Source organism: Girardinichthys multiradiatus, chromosome 18 (assembly GCF_021462225.1).
Source record: "Girardinichthys multiradiatus isolate DD_20200921_A chromosome 18, DD_fGirMul_XY1, whole genome shotgun sequence".
NCBI lineage: Eukaryota > Metazoa > Chordata > Actinopteri > Cyprinodontiformes > Goodeidae > Girardinichthys > Girardinichthys multiradiatus.
In genome coordinates, this window is record NC_061810.1 from 31,910,551 (window position 1) to 31,931,683 (window position 21,133).

At 42.3% G+C, this 21,133-nt stretch overlaps 1 protein-coding gene across 8 annotated transcripts in view; it reads right to left on the reverse strand.

The window, feature by feature from the left end:
• Positions 1-21,133, reverse strand: part of nbeab (neurobeachin b) — a 302,755-nt gene that overhangs the window by 52,160 nt on the left and 229,462 nt on the right. For all 8 annotated transcript variants that reach the window (XM_047391759.1, XM_047391756.1, XM_047391755.1 and 5 more), the window contains 2 exons: positions 448-565; positions 265-367 (listed from right to left, as the gene is read on the reverse strand). In XM_047391759.1, coding sequence (XP_047247715.1) covers positions 265-367; positions 448-565 — 221 coding nt within the window. The remainder of the gene's footprint in view (positions 1-264; positions 368-447; positions 566-21,133) is intronic.

A 21,133-nucleotide genomic window follows, 5' to 3' on the forward strand; every position in this document is an offset into this window, starting at 1 on the left:
ATCCTAAAGGGAATCTCTGTTTCTTTTTTTTTCCTCTGTGGTCATTGGCCTGGCTATATAGAGTTTTCAGTTGGAGATTTAGGTCAGTTCAGTCAGGGTCAGTGAACATCCACTTCGGTGTCTGGAGCAATGGGACTACAAATAAACTCAGTTGCTCCAGGCTGAACGGATGCACCAAGATACAACACATTGAACTGTGCTCAAATATGAACTCTTAATACTAACAAGATTTTGTTTAACTTTACTTGGCATCTCTTATCGTACCTTGCTTGTGGAAGTCCATAGCTAGTGCCCACCCCTACTCGAGGGAGACAATAGATCACTTTTTTTACAGTGGCCTGGTCTGGAAAGTTAAACATAACAGAGGCTGCAAACAGAAGAATAAATGAATATGAATAAACAAATTGGGAAAAAAACTTTAAATGATTTATTTGCTACTTTCCTTACTTCTATTAGCCATGAAGACCTCCATTGCAGTGTTCTGCAGAAGGTAGCGTCTGGAAAAGACAGCCCGGATCTCGCTGAACATCCACTTCCCATGCAAACCATCAGTGTACACCAAGACCTAGGAGTCGTAACAGAGGTGAAAATAAAGGTAATTATAATTATAATATAACTGATTTACTCAATGAATTCTGATACAAATGTGCAGATGATAAGGGCTGCTGACAATCTTTGAGGATTGAAAATTCAGTGTTATAAATGTGAATAAAGACAAATCAGAAAATTGTGTGTTTGCAGCGCTATGGTTATTGCAGAAAAGGAAAGTGAGTATCTGAAATTCCTGGCTCATTTATTGCTGCACCAAGATGTTGTTTTAAGCACTTGACTCTTTATACAACTGAACTACAGGGGTTGGACAATGAAACTGAAACACCTGGTTTTAGACCACAATAATTTATTAGTATGGTGTAGGACCTCCTTTTGCGGCCAATGCAGCATCAATTCGTCTTGGGAATGACATATACAAGTCCTGCACAGTGGTCAGAGGGATTTTAAGCCATTCTTCTTGCAGGACAGTGGCCAGGTCACTACGTGATACTGGTGGAGGAAAACGTTTCCTGACTCGCTTCTCCAAAACACCCCAAAGTGGCTCAATAATAGTTAGATCTGGTGACTGTGCAGGCCATGGGAGATGTTTAACTTCACTTTCATGTTCATCAAACCAATCGTTCACCAGTCATGCTGTGTATTGGTGCATTGTCATCCTGATACACGGCACTGCCTTCAGGATACAATGTTTGAACCATTGGATGCACATGGTCCTCAAGAATGGTTCGGTAGTCCTTGGCAGTGACGCCCCCATCTAGCACAAGTATTGGGCCAAGGGAATGCCATGATATGGCGGCCCAAACCATCACTGATCCACCCCCATGCTTCACTCTGGGCATTCAACAGTCTGGGTGGTACGCTTCTTTGGGGCTTCTCCACACCGTAACTCTCCCGGATGTGGGGAAAACAGTAAAGGTGGACTCATCAGAGAACAATACATGTTTCACATTGTCCACAGCCCAAGATTTGTGCTCCTTGCACCATTGAAACCAATGTTTGGCATTGGCATGAGTGACCAAAGGTTTGGCTATAGCAGCCCGGCCGTGTATATTGACCCTGTGGAGTTCCCAACGGACAGTTCTGGTGGAAACAGGAGAGTTGAGGTGCACATTTAATTCTGCCGTGATTTGGGCAGCCGTGGTTTTATGTGTTTTGGATACAATCCGGGTTAGCACCCGAACATCCCTTTCAGACAGCTTCCTCTTGCGTCCACAGTTAATCCTGTTGGATGTGGTTCGTCCTTCTTGGTGGTATGCTGACATTACCCTGGATACCGTGGCTCTTGATACATCACAAATACTTGCTGTCTTAGTCACAGATGCGCCAGCAAGACGTGCACCAACAATTTGTCCTCTTTTGAACTCTGGTATGTCACCCATAATGTGTGCATTTCAATATTTTGAGCAAAACTGTGTTCTTACCCTGCTAATTGAACCTTCACAATCTGCTCTTACTGGTGCAATGTGCAATCAATGAAGACTGGCTACCAGGCTGGTCCAATTTAGCCATGAAACCTCCCACACTAAAATGACAGGTGTTTCAGTTTCATTGTCCAACCCCTGTATGTGAAGCACCATCTTAAATCCAGTGTAACCAGTCACCTGACTAGAAGAAATTAAAGAACATGAAGTTGAAGCTGACGTTTTTATGAGGGTCTAGATACACTTAGTCACAAGCACTGTTGCTATACTGCACATAAGGCAAAAATAAAAAAATACCAATTTCATATGATTCAAATTCAAATTAAGCTTTAGAATGGGACAAAAAAGGAATTTAAGTGACCTTGAATGTTGCATGGTTGTTGGTGCCAGAAGGGCAGGCTTGAGTATCTCAGAAGCTGCTCATCTTCTTAAATTTTCAAGACCAATCATTTCCACAGCTTTGCAATGAGTTCAGTTTACTCCTATTGCCTCTACAGTCTCCAGATCACAATCCAGTAGAGCAAATTTGCGATGTGGTGGGTTGGGCGATTTGATTAAATGATGTGCAGACCACAAATCAGCCTAATTAAAGAAGGCAGGTCTGAAGGCAAAAGGGGGTTTAATCCAGTGACAGAAAAGAGACTGGGGTAATCAGTATAGCTATAGCTTGATTCAATTCTTATTTCAACATCTGAGAAATATTTAGATATAACATAACTCCAGGCATGTTTCAACAAAACATGCAGCTGTCAACAGATTCTCTTTCACACTTATCTGTTGGTTTACACCATTGACTGGACCAAACACAAGTAGTCATCAAAATAGCCTCACGGGTTAGGGACACATACATAATCAATAAAAGCCATAACATAAAAAGAAAGAGCAGACAAAGAATCATTAGTGTATGCAACACCAGAGGACAAAAATGGTCCACACATTAAAAAAAAATCCAGACAGATGTTCTGACAGGTGAGAATGATTCCCTCACACACCTTTCCCATTTCCTTCCATCTCACTGAACAATTCTGTACAACAGTCTGAGCTGTGGAGAAGCTTCATCAGCTCCCCAGGTTATAATCACACATTGGTGCACTTCAGAGACAATGAATGTGTGGAAAAATAAAGATATAATGGCAGAGTGAAACTGCACCACATTAGTGTGTGGGTGTCCCTATGTATGTAGGTGTGTGTGTGTGTGTGTGTGTGTGTGTGTGTGTGTGTGTGTGTGTGTGTGTGTGTGTGGTGTGACTAAGGTGGAGTGGGCAGGGAGGGAAATAAGCATCCAAGATTGTGTGCTGGGTTAGGTCTGATGCTAATGCTCATTTAAAATAGTGACAGACTGGAAGAGTGCAGCACAAGCTGGGCTGCCTTAATTTCTCCGTGGAATAGCCCATGCCCGACCTCCGTGCCACAGCCAAAATCTCTTGAGCTCAATTAAAATTGGATTAGGTGGAGATGCTGAATGTACAGCACAGCATCTCTGGTGCTCTTCTACTAGTAATGCCCCTGCTTGACACCTCTGCAACCCCCTACTCAAACAGTTGTCATAGAGACAGCAGAGCCCAGAGGAGCCAGAAAGGAGAGTGGAGGAGAAACAGAGAGAGGGAGGTGATGGAGGGATAGCTACAGAGCTGCAGGCATATTGTTGAGGGCCAGCAGCCACTCTTTAAGGGAAGGCAGACCCCCTACCCCATTTCATATGCAGCCAGATGTTCCGCACTCTTGAAACCAATGCTTTACAGCAAGGCACACAGATGTGCAATCATTGGAAGGCCACAATTTACTCACTTAAGACGTAGCAAGCTGTTTGGAGACTGAGTTGTTTGTAGACGTCAGTAGTCTAGTCTTCATTTTGTTCTATTGTACCCTCTAATATTTTTCCACGAGAACACACCGGAGATTAATAATAGAGAGTAGCACAGTCAGACCTTGCTTTAAAGGTCTCTACGGCAGAAATATGGCTAATGTGCTGTTAAGGCAATAAGCTGATTATCTTTATAATATTTCTGCACTGCATTTTCCATGGTATGCGGCTAATGTGAACTGTTTGCTGCTGTGACAAAGTACAGGCCAAAGGCTAGCTGTCAAAAATGAGAGGCTAAAGAGAAGAAAAAAAAGCTTATTTCAAACTGCCCAGATCAAAAAAAAATGTCATAACAACAAAGCTTTGGTCTAAACTAACACGCACAGGCCCCTGTAGACTTGTGGATTTGACAAAGCCCAGCCCTCATTTTTAGAGGCCCAGCTGTAAAAAATGCCATTTAATGAACCTGTCTGCTGAAGCTGTCCCCTGCCTGTCAGAGGTGTCAGGCGGTGACAAGCGCTGGGGACGGCCGCCTCCAGTCACAGACAGGCCTGCCAGCTGGAGACTTCGGCCCCAATCTAATCACACCACCAGGAAGGGACCGGCGCTCTGCTCTTGGTCTGTCACGCTCAGTGCTGGGGGAGCAGGAAGAGGGTGGGTGAAGGGAATCTGGTCTGGTCGACAAGCGCAGCCTTTTGTTTCCACAAGGGTCCCTCAATGCAGGCTCATTAGAGGACACGAGTGCATGCACCGCTCCGCCAGCTGCAAGAGGATACACCTCTCCATTATAATAGCCATAATGCAATTTAACATCTCGGTCCTCTCTTTTGGTTATTTTGTTTTCCTTATGTTGTTGATTTAATGTACTGGCTTCATTTTAGAACTGAAGAATATGAGATGAGGGCAAAAACATGTGACAGTGGTGTTTAGGTTTAACCTATAAAATAATGTGCAGATGCTTAAGTTGAGGACAAAATAAGCTACAGGGTGCCACATAGTGCATGGAAATAGATTCTAATCATATTTGACTTACGAATAGCTTTTACATCCATATTGACTGAGACACAATGACAGATGTTATTAATAAATCCAACAAAGCAGTCTTCCTGAAACCTGATGCAATTTTCTCCCATATGGAAAGATGCAATTTCCCTTCAGAGCATTTATACCAAAATAGGACAATAATATAATTCAGTTAGACCTTCAAGTCAGCATGACTGATATGTTTATATGAGAGTGTGGGGCACACTGACAACCTGGTATCACAGCACCTCTGAAGCATTCTTCTCATATTTGTCTAATAGGCTTCTGCTATAAAGCCTCACAACTGCACAGGCTCAGGCGTCCATAAAGGAACGGTGGAGACGAAGTATAAGGGGAGGATATGGGAGGTCGTTTCATTTTGAATGATATGACTAGTCCCTCAGGAGCAAGTGGGATGGATTTCACACATAGCAATTTGGGGGATCAGCACACACTTCGTATACTGTATTCAATGGCTGACCCAGGGCAATATGGACCAAATCTCTGAAGAGGTTGAGCAATCAACCAAGCCAAAGGTAAAAGAATAAAGCCTAGTAACAGAGAGGGAAGTTACAGAACATCGAAGCAATCGAGCAAGCTGTGAAACGTCACAAATACAGGTCCTTCTCAAAATATTAGCATATTGTGATAAAGTTAATTATTTTCCATAATGTCATGATGAAAATTTAACATTCATATATTTTAGATTCATTGCACACTAACTGAAATATTTCAGGTCTTTTATTGTCTTAATACGGATGATTTTGGCATACAGCTCATGAAAACCCAAAATTCCTATCTCACAAAATTAGCATATTTCATCCGACCAATAAAAGAAAAGTGTTTTTAATACAAAAAACGTCAACCTTCAAATAATCATGTACAGTTATGCACTCAATACTTGGTCGGGAATCCTTTTGCAGAAATTACTGCTTCAATGCGGCATGGCATGGAGGCAATCAGCCTGTGGCACTGCTGAGGTCTTATGGAGGCCCAGGATGCTTCGATAGCGGCCTTTAGCTCATCCAGAGTGTTGGGTCTTGAGTCTCTCAACGTTCTCTTCACAATATGCCACAGATTCTCTATGGGGTTCAGGTCAGGAGAGTTGGCAGGCCAATTGAGCACAGTGATACCATGGTCAGTAAACCATTTACCAGTGGTTTTGGCACTGTGAGCAGGTGCCAGGTCGTGCTGAAAAATGAAATCTTCATCTCCATAAAGCTTTTCAGCAGATGGAAGCATGAAGTGCTCCAAAATCTCCTGATAGCTAGCTGCATTGACCCTGCCCTTGATAAAACACAGTGGACCAACACCAGCAGCTGACACGGCACCCCGGACCATCACTGACTGTGGGTACTTGACACTGGACTTCTGGCATTTTGGCATTTCCTTCTCCCCAGTCTTCCTCCAGACTCTGGCACCTTGATTTCTGAATGACATGCAGAATTTGCTTTCATCCGCAAAAAGTACTTTGGACCACTGAGCAACAGTCCAGTGCTGCTTCTCTGTAGCCCAGGTCTGGGGAATGCGGCACCTGTAGCCCATTTCCTGCACACACCTGTGCACGGTGGCTCTGGATGTTTCTACTCCACACTCAGTCCACTGCTTCCGCAGGTCCTCCAAGGTCTGGAATCGGCCCTTCTCCACAATCTTTCTCAGGGTCCGGTCACCTCTTCTCGTTGTGCAGCGTTTTCTGCCACACTTTTTCCTTCCCACAGACTTCCCACTGAGGTGGCTTGATACAGCACTCTGGGAACAGCCTATTCGTACAGAAATTTCTTTCTGTGTCTTACCCTCTTGCTTGAGGGTGTCAATAGTGGCCTCCTGGACAGCAGTCAGGTCGGCAGTCTTACCCATGATTGGGGTTTTGAGTGATGAACCAGGCTGGGAGTTTTAAAGGCCCCAGGAATCTTTTGCAGGTGTTTAGAGTTAACTCGTTGATTCAGATGATTAGGTTCATAGCTCGTTTAGAGACCCTTTTAATGATATGCTAATTTTGTGAGATAGGAATTTTGGGTTTTCATGAGCTGTATGCCAAAATCATCCATATTAAGACAATAAAAGACCTGAAATATTTCAGTTAGTGTGCAATGAATCTAAAATATATGAATGTTAAATTTTCATCATGACATTATGGAAAATAATTAACTTTATCACAATATGCTAATATTTTGAGAAGGACCAGTATAAACTACGCAAAAAAGGATTGAAAGTCAAAATATCACATTATTAACACACTGATGCTAAATTATTTTCAAGGCTCTTCTCACTGTTCATTTACATCATTCTTTGTATCTCTACATTATACACAATGTATATATTTACTCCTATTAGCTTAGATTAGTGGTTCTTAAATTTTTACAAGTACCACCAGAACACAAAGACATTTTAGAATAGCTCTGCAAAAGGTCTTTTGTATACAAAAACAAACTATTTATTAGCACTGCATGTTAATTTAATTGATGTGGTTAAAATCTGTATTCAATCAGTACTCAAAGGTCAGATTTTCCAGTTCCTGTACTCGTCCTACTCATCGGCTTCCGCTTTATCCGGGACCGGGTCAGTAGAGACACACAGACATCCCTCTCCTCAGAGGGAAGTCCTCCAGCTCCTCCAGGGGAAGTCCAAGGCATTCCCAGGCCAGCCGAGAGACATAGTCCCTTAAGTGTGTCCTGGGCCGTGTCCTGGGCCTTCTCCCAGTGGGATGTGCCTGAAACACCTCCCAAGGGAGGCGTCCAGGAGGCATCCGATATAGATGCCCAAGCCACCTCAACTGGCTCCTCTCGATGTGGAGGAGCAGCGTTTCTACTCCGAGCTCCTCCCGGATGGCTGAGCTCCTCACCCTATCTCTAAGGGAGTGCCCAGCCACCCTACAGAGGAAGCTCGTTTCAGGCGCTTCTATCTGGGATCTCGTTCTATCAGTCATGCCCAAAGTTCATGGCCATAAGTGAGGGTAAGAACTTAGAAAATTGAGTGCTTTGTATTTCGGCTCAGCTCTCTCTTCACCACAGCGTCCCATTACTGCGGCAGCCACACCGATCCATCTGTAGACCTCCCACTCCATTCTCCCCTCACTCATGAACAACATCCCAAGATAGTTGAACTCCTCCACTTGAGGTAGGAACTCCCATTCAACCTGAAGAGGAAAAGCCACCCTTTTCCGGTCGAGTACCATGGCCTCGGACTTGGAGGAGCTGATCTTCATCCCAACCGCTTCAACCTCAGCTGCAAACCACCCATACGCATGCTGTAGGTCTTGGCTAGAGGGGGCCAGCAGGAACACATCATCGGCAAAAAGAAGAGACGAAAGCCACTGGTCCCCAAACCAGATACCCTCCTGCCCTTGGCTGCGCCTACAAATTCTGTCCATAAAAGTTATGAACAGGACCGGTGACAAAAGGCAGCCCTGCCGGAGACCAACATGCACCAAGAACAGGTCCGACTAAGTGTCGGCAATGTGGACTAAACTCCTGTTCCACTTGTACAGAGACTGGATGGCATCTAATAAAGGGTCCCCGGCTCCAAACTCCTGAAGCACCCCCCACAGGGCACCACGAGGGACACAGTGGAATGCCTTCTCCAGGTCCACAAAACACATGTGGACTGGTTGGCCAAACTCCCATGAACCCTCGAGTACCCTACAGAGGATGTAGAGCTGGTCCAGTGTTCCACAGGCAGGATGAAAACCACACTGCTCCTCCTGAAGCAGAGGTTTGACAATCGGCCGGACTCTCGTATCCAATACCCTGGCATAGGCCTACCAGGAAGGCTGAGGAATGTGATCCCCCTATAGTTGGAACACACCCTCCGCTCACCCTTCTAATGAAGGGGGACCACCATCCCAGTACGCAAGAGCAGAGACACTGTCCCTGACCGCCATGCAATGCTGAAGAGGCGTGTAAACCATGACAGCCCCACAACATCCAGAGACTTGAGGTACTCAGGGCAGATCTCATCCACCCCCGAAGCCCTGCCAACGTGGAGCTTTTTAACCACCTCGGTAACTTCAGCCTGGGTGATGAAAGAGTCCAACCCCGAGTCCCTGGCCTGTGCTTCCACCAGGGGATGCATGACTGCAGGATTGAGGAGATCCTCAAAGTATTCCTTCCACCAGTCAAGGTCAGTAGCTCCCCACCCCCACTGTAAACAGTTTTAGTAAAGCACAGCTTCCCCTTCCTGAGGTGCCGGACGGTTTGCCAGGATTGCTTCAAGGCCAACTGGTTGTGTTTCTCCATGGCATTACCGAAGCCCGGGACACGGGCTTTCAGTTTGACAGCATCCCTTACTGCCAGTGCCCACCACCAGGTTCGAGGATTGTGGTGCTGCGACAGGCACCGTAGACCTTACGGCCACAGCTACGGGCGGCAGCATCTACAAAAGACGCGGAGAATATGGTACACTCAGACTCTATGTCTCCAACCTCCCCCGGAATTTGGTCAAAGCTCTCCCGAGGGGGGAGATGAATTCATCTCTGGCCGGAGGTGGTTATCAGTGGACAGGTCAGCCCCTGTCTATACCCAAGTGTCCAAAACATCACCGTCGTTTCCCACATGGGTGTTGAGTCCCCCAGCAGAATAACAGAGTCCCCGGGAGGAGCGCTATGCAGCACCCCCGACAGGGATGCCAAGAAGGCTGGGTACTCCACACTACCGCTCGACCTGTAGGCCGAAACGACAGTCAGAGACCTGTCCCTGACCCGAAGATGCAGGGATGCGACCCTCTAATCCATTGGGGTAAACCCCAACACGAGATGGCTGAACTGGGGGGCAACAAACAAACCCACCCCAGGTTGCCGCCTGTCCCCGCGGGCCACTCCAGTGTAGAAAAGAGTTCCAGGGCCAACGCTGTGCATGGAAGTGAGCCCGACTATTTCTAGTCGAGATCTCTCAACCTCCCACACAAGCTCAGGCTCCTTCCTCCCCAGCGGGGTAACATTCCACATCCCTAGAGCCAGCCTAAGTATCCGGAGTTCAGGCCGTTGAGGTCTCCACCTTCGTCCGCTCCACCGTACTGGGCGACGTTACGTGCCTCAATTTTGTGGTCCTCGTGAAGGTGTCTTGAAGCACTCTTTGTCTGACCCGTCGCCCAGAGCCTGTTTGCTATGGGAGACCCTACCAGGGGCATTTATACCCCAGACAACATAGCCTCTAGCATCATTCGAGCACTCAAACCCCTCCATCATGTTAAGGTGGTGGTTCAAGGAGGGGATTTTGCAGATCCAGTTTAGAAAAATAATCAAGATAGTTGGTCGTCTCCAACGAACTTAAAATCCAATATGGTTGTATTATATTTAAACTTCGGGATTGCTTCAGAAATAAACCTTTTATTTGCACTTCTGTTTGCATCTAAATTCAGTCACTCACCTATCATGGTACTCTATAATCCCTTTCAGTGAGCATGTTGCTACGGTATTTTAATGCATTCTCTGTAGAGATATTGATTTTTGTTATTGCTTTGTACTGCTAATAGTTGTTAGGTTGTTGAGTAGGAAAATTTGTGAAAAAATTATTTCCAGACTCAAGCTCTGATTTTGAGCATGAATGGAGGGTGAATGTATCACATTATATAAATATTCCAGGTTGACTATCATTCACTGCAGTTTCACCTGTGGTTCTAAAAAATATTTTAGTCTGCAAGTCTCTTTTGACTAATGTGTTTGAAACACTGATCAATTGTGATTGTTTGTGCTTAAAACCTTTACATCAAAGTTCAGCTTGCAATACTTGATTTGTTTTGTATTTGTCATATTAGGTCAGTATCAATATTTGCTTGAGAACCACTCAAAGTCCAAATGATACCAGCGGCATCATAATACATGTGAGAACCATGGACGTAGATGCTATAACACCAATGTCACACTGTTGTGAATCAACTTTACCTTTGGTTTCTATGGTGTAGGAAGACAATGATCCAATAGGAATAATATTCTCCTGTGTCACCTTACTACTACACATTTGACACTGTGCATAAACAATTTAGTGGCTAGATAGGTCAAGCTACCACAGATTTTTTTTGGACATGCTGCAAGGTTCTGCTACATGATGGCACGTGTTTCACACACGTATTGTAATTCGCATTGCTTTGCCACTGGTACAGAAATGATGCAACCTGTTTTCAAATATTGCAGCAATGGCCCAATAACAACTTGTCAAATTGCTTAATTTAAAGATGAGCAATGCTGTCTGCACTGAACATTTACTTACTTTGGGAGGCCAGATATTAAAGTTAAAGAAACTAAAAGTTAAATTGATGACCTATTTTCTGTTTATTTGGACAGGAAATTATTTAGCCTGTCCATTGAAATTTTACTCCTAAATGGTCAAATAATTCCTAAATATGAAAAAATATATAAATCAAAAGTTAACATCAGTGTAAAAGTAACATAACCCATCCTCACACAGCAGAATTGTACACCCTTGATCCTAATATGCATGCACTATTTAGAATGGCAGCTCCTTAAAAGCAACATGATCTTGAAAAAGGTGACTGAACTTGATGTTCCACACAATCTTATCTTTTTCCTCACTTTTAGATCAACATAAGGTCTTTACCATACAGTAGATTGCATATGAAGAGACAAAAAACAGCATGGCAGCAGGTTTTTATTTTAAAACAATTTAAATTACATTTATTTATATAGGTTGCCTTATTGGGATCCATGACCTCATTGGCAAGAGAGTCCTGTTTGAAACAAATTTAACATACCTATAAGAAAATTACACAATATATAAGAAGCACTATTAAAGAAAATGTCCTTGTCATGTTGGGTAATCGACAAAACACATGCAACAACTCTCATGTTACCAGCCAAAAGGAAATCAAAACAAGACTCTAAAAGGTGTTTAAGGTTTTTTGAGAAAAAACGTAAATCCTTTTGGAAAGAAACTGTATCTCTGAGAAATGCAAAGTGGTAACTAATATCAAACAGTTCCTACCTAAAAGTTCGCAAAGTTAAATCTAGTTATAATTCAAGGAATCTGTTCCTTTAAGGTAAAAAAGTAGGACACAGTTGATGTTTCCTTTTTATGTCAAACAACTCAGGTGTGCCCACACACTGTGAAACGAAACTAATATGAGAATGTTTAAATTTACAAAGCCATGCAGAGAAAAATCTCAACTGTGTGACCAAAGACATGCCCAAATCTGTACTTTTATTTATACTTTAATCCTTTTACACCCTGCAAAGATTTATAATGTATGCCTAAACATCAAAGCTTTTTCTCATCTGATTCTCACTTAATGTGACAACTGTTGTAATGTGTAGAAATGAAAATATGTAAAAGATTTCCCCAGATTTCCGCTTGGTTCCTCTCTGAAGGGCCTGTATCTCAACTTCAATAATGTAGCAGGCTCCTAATGCAGGTATTGGAGGAAAACAAGATACAGATTTGCATAATCAGTGTCACTATATATTTGGGTGGTAGCTAGAGTGTGGCAAGATGACACAGCTCGAGCACTCTGGAAAGACCAGTGGGATAAAGGAGATGAATATGCATTAAATATACTGACAGTTCACTGCCCCAAATGTCCAGCCAGGTTTGTCAATAATATTCATGTCAGGGATAGTATTTCATGCACATTAGCAGACCATGCAGCGCTGTCCTCAAAGCTGCCTTTGTAGGACAGGTGGGAGGAGCGGTCCTAATATGAAATCACCTTTAAAAGAATGAAGATTCTGCATATTTAAGAATTGTAAGTCCTAAAATATTCAGGAAACAAAATCCAAACAGGAGTTAAACTTTGGTTTTTTGTTGATATAAAGTCTGGTATTAAGTCATGCAACTTGGGCCACTAATAGGAAATAGCTGTAAAATCTCTGTGCTTATACGTGACAGAAAGAACAAAGCCAAAAGGATAAGAGACAGTAATAAACAATCAAAAAAATCCATAAACCGTCAGGTACAGCCAGACACAGAGTTAATAGCAGCAACTAAGTCATATAAACTGGCTTTATTGAACATTAGATCTCTGTCAGGAAAATAATTTTTAATCAATGACTTCATTACTGACCCCGATCTTGATATTATGTTTTTAACAGAAACATGGTTACATGAATTTAATGAAGCTCTCATTCTGATAGAGTCAATGCCTCTGAACTACAATTTTCTTTGTGAGAGCAGACATCAAAGAAAAGGTGTAGGGGGGGGGGGGGGGGGGGCACTTTGTTTAAAGATTTACTAAAGTGTAAAAAGGTATTTCTGGGCCAATTTGACTCTTTTGAATATTTGCCTCTCCAGGTAAAGAGCCCGGTCCGAACCATGTTCTTGAATATTTACAGGCCTCCTAAGTCCAAAACAAACTTTTTCAGTGATTTTAATGAGCTTTTATTTGTGATATGCATTGATTATGAATTGTGGGAGACTTCAACATTAACATGGACAATCCTGAAGACAGAAGTGCAATAGATCTATGCGACACTCTTGGAAACTTTTGTTTGACTCAACATGTTAAACAGCAAATGCAAAAACAGGGACATATTTTGGACTTGATCATCACTCAGGGTCTAAACATTTCCAAGGTGTCTGTAACTGATGTTGCCCTATCTGACCACTTTTCTGTTATTTTTGAAAGCATCATCTCCAATGACTCAATTCGCCAAAGAGACATGATAAGAAAACACATCTTTAAGGATGGTGCTGCTGAAACCTTCAACCACATTTACTCTTCTACCTCCACTTTGCCCTGTAACACTGTAGATGAGCTGGTAGATAACTTTCATTCTAAAATCTCGGACATCATTGATTCAATTGCTCCAATTAAAGTAAAAGTCCTTTCTGGGAAGAAAATGTTTCCATGGAGAAGTGCTCCACCAGTCAAAAGTGAAAAAAAGGAGTCTCGAAAAGCTGAATGCAGGTGGCGAAAGACTGGACTCCATGTTCACTTTATTATCTATAAAGAGAGACTATACAGATATAACCTACAACTGAAAAATGCAAGGGAATCTTTATTTTCTGAGATCATCAGCAAAAACATTAACAATGCTCGTGCATTATTTGCCACGGTTGACAGGTTAACAAACCCTCCTGTAACTGTAGCATCTGAACTCCACTCTACCAGGGCCTGCAATAAATTTGTTAAATTCTTTACTGAAACAACCCAAATTGTCTCCAACCAATGTTGTCTCCAACTATAACTGACTTTGACAACATTTCCCAATTTCACCAAATAAACTACAAAAACTTAGAAGAAATCGTACACCAACTAAGCTCTTCTTCCTGCTGTCTCGATGTTTTACTCACAGCTTTCCTTAAGAAAGCTTTGCCCGCAATAACATCTGATTTAACACAAATAATAAACTCGTCCCTTTTGTCCCCCAGGCCCTGAAAACAGCAATTATCAAACCTCTATTGAAAAAGAGCAACTTGAACAAACTGCTACTACAGAACTACAGGCCTATCTCAAACCTCCCCTTCATCAGTAAGATTATTGAAAAAGCTATGTTTCAGCAGTTAAACGACTTCCTATCAATGACCAACTGCTTCGATCTTCCAGTCTGACTTCTGTGCTCACCACAGTACAGAGACTGCTCTTGTCAAGGTGTTCAATGACATCCATATAAATGCAGACTGTGGAAGAACCACAGTGCTTGTACTATGGGACCTTAGTGCAGCATTCAACACTGTTGATCACTCCATTTTATTAGAGCGCCTGGAAAACTGGGTCGGCCTTTCTGGTACAGCACTGAATTGGTTTAAATCCCGCTTGAAGGACAGGGACTTTTTTGTGTCAGTAGGTAACTTTACATCAGAGACCACAAAAATCACGTGGCGTTCCCCAAGGGTCCATCTTAGGGCCCCTCCTATTCAATATCTACATGCTCCCCCTAACTCAGATTTTAATAAACAACAACGTAAGTTATCATAACTATGCAGACGACACACAGCTATACGTTACGATGTCACCAGATGACTATGAACCCATTCAAGCGCTGGGTAAATGCATAGAAGAAATCAATGCATGGATGGGCCAAAATGTTCTTCAGCTGAATCAGAATAAAACTGAAGTAATAACCTTTGGACCAAAGGAACAACATTTACAAGCTGGCACACAGCTTCAGTTAATACAGCTAGAAACTACCAGTCAGGCTCGAAACTTGGGTGTAGTGATGGACTCAGACCTGAACCTTCAGAGGCACATAAAGACAGTAACAAGGTCGGCCTTCTATCATAATAAAGAAAATCTCCAGGATTAAAGGACTAATGTCTCAGCAGGACCTTGAAAAACTAATTCATGCGTTCATCTTTAGTAGAATTGATCACTGCAACAGTGTCTTCACAGGTCTGCCTAAAACGTCGATCAGACAGCTGCAGTTGATCCAGAATGCTGCTGCCCGCGTCCTCACTAGAACTAAGAAAGTGGAGCACATCACCCCGGTTCTAAAGTCCCTACACTGGCTCCCTGTAGCTCAGAGAATAGACTTTAAAATACTTATGTTAGTCTATAAATCACTGAATGGCTTAGCACCAAAATACATTACAGACTTGTTGTCAGTGTATCAACCACCCAGACCTCTCAGGTCTTCTGGGTCAAATCTACTCTGCATACCCAGAACCAGAACCAAACATGGAGAAGCAGCTTTTAGTTCTTATGCTCCACTATTCTGGAATAAACTCCCAGAAAACCGTAAAAGCACTGAAACCCTAAGTTGCTTTAAATCAAGATTAAAAACTTATTTGTTTAGAGTGGCCTTAGAATGTGTTATCTAAACATTATTAGTTAAGTTTTTAGTCCAATTTTCTTTTCATTTTTTTATCAATCATTCTATTCTCTCTTTTTTTAAATTACCTCTGTTGATTGATTTTCTGTATCATTGTAATGTTTTTCTTTATGTACAGTGCCTTGAGTGCCTTATTGCTAAAAAGCGCTATATAAATAAACTTGACTTGACTTGACATAAAAAAGAAGAAATCTAAGAGGTGAGAGGAAGCAATAAATAATTATATTATACCTATGAAACCTGCTGCTCTTGTGTACGTTCAATCATTTAGAGTGCTCATTATACTAGCATGTAAATAAGTTTACCTTTCATAGCATATTTATGAATTGTGTATCCACTCTAAATATTTATACTGAAAACAAACTGCACAAAACTTTTGCATACTGATATGAGCAATCACACTGCAGCTTACATCTGTCTTTATTCTGTAAGTACTAAAGACAATGAAACAAAGTTGAAAAGAAAAGACCCATCCATACAGAGGCTTCCTTAAAATACTGAATTTAAAGTGTGAATGGAAAATATTTCTATATTTACAACAATTCTCGGTGTATTTTATTGGTTTTCACATTATAGACCAAAAAAATCTGGTGCATAATTGTCAAGTGGAAGGAAAATGTTTTTTGATGATTTTTTACAATAAAAATCTTAAAAAGTGAGGGATGCATTTATGTTCCCTCTTTAAATAAGTTAGATAATTATTTAACAGAGTCTTCCTGTAGTAATTTAAACATAGTAAAATTCACAGCTGTTTATAAAGGCCTCAGAGGTTTGTTAAAGAACATTACCAAACACACAACATCATGGTGACCAGGAAACACAGCAGACATGACAGGAAGAGATTAGGGTGTATAGTTTGGGTTATGTTACAAAACATCTGAGGCTTTGAGCATATCATGGAGCATTGTTCAATTCATCATTCAAAAATTGTAAAAGTATTATTGCAAACCTATTAGGAATTCACTGTTCATCTACTTTGACAGACTATTCAAAGAAAGCAATCAGAAAAGCTGCCCACAAGGCCCATTGCGACTCTGGAGGAGCTGTTGACATCCATAGCTCTGGTGGGAGGATACGATTGACAGGGGGAGTGTTAGTTATGCCCTCCAAAAATCTGCTCTTTATGGAAAAGTGCAGAGAATAAAAGTATTGTGGAAAGAAAGGTATAAGAAATCCAGCTTGCAGTTTGCCAAAAGCCATGTAGAAGACACAGCAAACACGCAAAATAACAAACTCTGGTCAGGGGAGAACTAAACTGAACTTTTAGGGGTACGTGTAAAACATTACAAGTGGCAGAAAAATAACAATGGGCATCACTCTAAACACAACATCCATTTGTTGAATCCTGGTGGCGGTGCTTTTCTTCAGCAGGGACAAGGAAGAGGATCAGATATAGGAAGGCGCACAGAGCTAAATACAGAAAAGTCCTGAAAGAAATCTTCAAAGCTGCCGTGGTAGGACAGCCAGAGCTACAATGCAATGTTTTGGATTAAAGCATATTCATTTGTTAGAATGGTCCAATCAAAGTCCAGACTTTAATCCAATTGAGAATGTGCGGCAAGCCATGAAAATGTATGTTTAGAAATGCTGACCATCCAAGCTAACCGACTTTGAGCTCTTGCAAAGAAGAATGGGCAACATTTCCAGACCCTCCTCAAAACTTGCATCTGTAACTGCAACTTTTGCAACTGTGTGATGGGATCTTCAGGGCGATCAGCACTTATACTGAGATGTTACGTGAGCTGAATCGCAGACTGGATGTGATCCTTACACAGGATCGCAGGCAGGTTGCGGTTCCAGGACTCAGGGGTGAAATGGGATAAATCTTGGAGAAAGTTGTTCGCTCGGATCTGGCAAAAGACCAGGAATTTGGCTGTTTGGATTCGCCTTCGAGAAGCACCAGCGAGACTCTCAAGGCTGACGGAAAATTAACAGTCAGCCTAACCCAAATAATTATTGTTTTTCTGAATCTGGCTCCCCTGCACGGCCTTGATGGCTGGCTATCTTCATGACGCTAAACATGACGCTCTGCTCCCTCTGCCACCTCCCTTCCCTGAGGACATCTGTGGACCTGCTCAGAACTTTGTGGCCGGTTGATGAACATTCCAACGTACCCTCAAGGACAATGGCTTCTGTGACAGTGCTTCATGGACTTACTTGCACACACTCACTTGCACACACACACATGCTCAAGATAAACATATGCACCCACTTACACCGCCTTCACTGATCCCGGCATGATGTTCTTTTGGATATGTGTTGCTTCTTTGTGCTGAGATTTTTTGCAATCTCAAACTGTATCCTGGTAAGGATAAAGTGTGAAATATGATTTTTTTCCCTCTACCTACCTAATGTGGTCTCTTTTCTCATCTAGCAAGGGCAGCGCCTGTGAGTGGGCAGCAAAGCCTCAGTGACCTGTTCCCCCCTTGTCTTGTGTCATGGGTTGGACAATGAAATTGAAACAGCTGTCATTTTAGTGTGGGAAGATTCATGGCTAAATTGGAGCAGCCTGGTAGCCAGTCTTCATTAATTGCACATTGCACGAGTAAGAGCAGAGTGTGAAGGTTCAATTAGCAGGGTAAGAGCACAGTTTTGCTCAAAATATTGAAATGCACACAACATTATGGGTGACATACCAGAGTTCAAAAGAGGACAAATTGTTGGTGCACATCTTGCTGGCACATCTGTGACCAAGACAGCAAGTCTTTGTGATGGATCAAGAGCCACGGTATCCAGGGTAATATCAGCATACCACCAAGAAGGACGAACCACATCCAACAGGATTAACAGTAGACGCAAGAGGAAGCTGTCTGAAAGGGATGTTCGGGTGCTAACCCGGACTGTATCCAAAAAACATAAAACCACAGCTGCCCAAATCACGGCAGAATTAAATGTGCACCTCAACTCTCCTGTTTCCACCAGAACTGTCTGTCGGGAGCTCCACAGGGTCAATATACACGGCCGGGCTGCTATAGCCAAACCTTTGGTCACTCATGCCAATGCCAAACGTTGGTTTCAATGGTGCAAGGAGCGCAAATCTTGGGCTGTGGACAATGTGAAACCTGTATTGTTCTATGATGAGTCCACCTTTACTGTTTTCCCCACATCCAGGAGAGTTACGGTGTGGAGAAGCCCCAAAGAAGCGTACCACCCAGACTGTTGCATGCCCAGAGTGAAGCATGGGGGTGGATCAGTGATGGTTTGGGCCGCCATATCATGGCATTCCCTTGGCCCAATACTTGTGCTAGATGGGCGTCACTGCCAAGGACTACCGAACCATTCATGAGGAACATGTGCATCCAATGGCTCAAACATTGTACCCTGACGGCGGTGCCGTGTATCAGGATGACAATGCACCAATACACACGGCAAGACTGGTGAAAGATTGGTTTGATGAACATGAAAGTGAAGTTGAACATCTCCCATGGCCTGCACAGTCACCAGATCTAAATATTATTGAGCCACTTTGGGGTGTTTTGGAGGAGCGTGTCAGGAAACGTTTTCCTCCACCAGTATCACGTAGTGACCTGGCCACTATCCTGCAAGAATAATGGCTTAAAATCCCTCTGACCACTGTGCAGGACTTGTATATGTCATTCCCAAGACAAATTGATGCTGTATTGGCCGCAAAAGGAGGCCCTACACCATACTAATAAATTATTGTGGTCTAAAACCAGGTGTTTCAGTTTCATTGTCCATCCCCTGTATGTTTGGATGGGTTTGGAATTCTAATTTCCCCCTGGGCATCAATAAAGTATCTTTGAATTGAATTGAATTGAACAAAACGTAGTTCAAAGGACGGGTACTCTTTCAGCTTTTTATAAGCAAAACGATTTGCAAACTATGCATCCCACTACCTTCCACTTCACAAATATTATATGTGTGTTGGTCTATAAAATCCCAATAAAATAAAACGAAATGTTGTAGTAATAACGTGACAAAAACTGAAGAAGCATGAGGGTGAGATTACAGGACAATGTATTCAGTCAAGTAGTAGAGTTAATTTACATGATCACCACAGCTTCAATGTAGAATATCATTCAACCAAATGGTAAACATACATTTTTGGTGTTGGATACAAGTGGTTTAAGTTTCTATTGCCAAACAAATATAATGTTTTGATTCTTTTATGATAATGAGATGGAGGAAAAGCTGATGGAGAAGTTGCAAAAACCCTTTCTTAAGCATTAAATGTGAACAGGTTTGAGGTTTAAAAAGATATCAAGAAATTTAATATTAATTTAGCCCCCTCTAAAAACAAAGATAAAAATAGACAATGTCCAATTTGTGTAATTGCTGTTGCAGTACCACTTATCTTACAGTTCTGAAAAACGTTGGTCACAAAGCACATTATACAACTGTTTCAGAGCAGACTGTGCACCAAATTAAAGTCAAACCAAGCCCTCTTTGCATCTGTGTTACAATAAAAAAAATGACCTTGTTTTAGGAAATGCTTTTTTGTAGTAACTATGTAAATAACCAATAATTACATATTTGCATGTCTGCAAACAGTATTTAGTAATCAAACAAAAGAACTGACAAACAAATGGCATTGCCACAAACAAACATGTTAACTACATCCCACAGACAAACAGCTTAAGGATGCTGTCACCAAGAAGTTTGAGCGAAGAAATGCCATTATTTAGTCTTGAGGTTTGGATTTTTTTCAGAAAGATTTCCCTCATAGGATACATTCAGGGACTTGTCAGCCTTAAGATGACGGATATCTTCCTGGCCTGAGAACCAGCTTTCTCTTGCTGCTGTTAAAACTGCCAAACTGATCATTTTAAATCCCACTTTTTCTCTCTTTTTTTTAACGCCTTGTGTGGGAGGAATATGGGTTCAGAGCAACGGACAGAGAAGGGGAGACAGAATGAGACGAGGATGGAGAGGCGGAGAGGAGGAGAGGGCCAGAAAGAGCAAGTGGTTAGACGAGTAAGCCTGATGAGCAATGAGCGCCTCACTCGTCTTCAATTAATCTTGTCTCTCTACCTTTTGGTTGGGTGCCTCCTTTGGAACCAAGGTAATAATGACACCCTCATCCATTATCCTTTTTATCCCTGTTATTCAGAAGGAATTGCCTAATAACATGTTACAGGTTTGTCCTCCTTCGTATAATTCTTTGTGTCATTCGCAGTATATCATCAGGAAAACACACAGAGCCCTTTCTGCTGGACACGGTTTGAGGATTATAGTGGGTGACACCTTCAGGATGCAGCCAGAATCAGAAGCATTTTTTTTTCAGGCATAAAGTGGAATTACCCAGACTTATCTGTCACTGCCAAAAGCACAACAAGCCATTCAGGGCAAAAGGAAAGGTGGGACAGGTTCTTATCGGCTTCTCTGTAGAAGAGGGTTTGTAAATTTATGCTAATGAGAGCCTTTTGTCATACACACCCACCCCTGCAGGCTGAACAGGGTTTGGTTTGGATGATAATCTGGTTGTTGAGTGCACTAGATAATTTGCACTTTATCCTCATGTAATTATATAGCTAAAATCATTTTATGAATGCTAATGCTCCCACCTAAGGAAGTGTCCCAACTGTGTCTGCAGTGCCTACCAGTCCTAGGTGTCATGAATTGAATGACATGTAGGTATAATAACTGAGTTTCCAT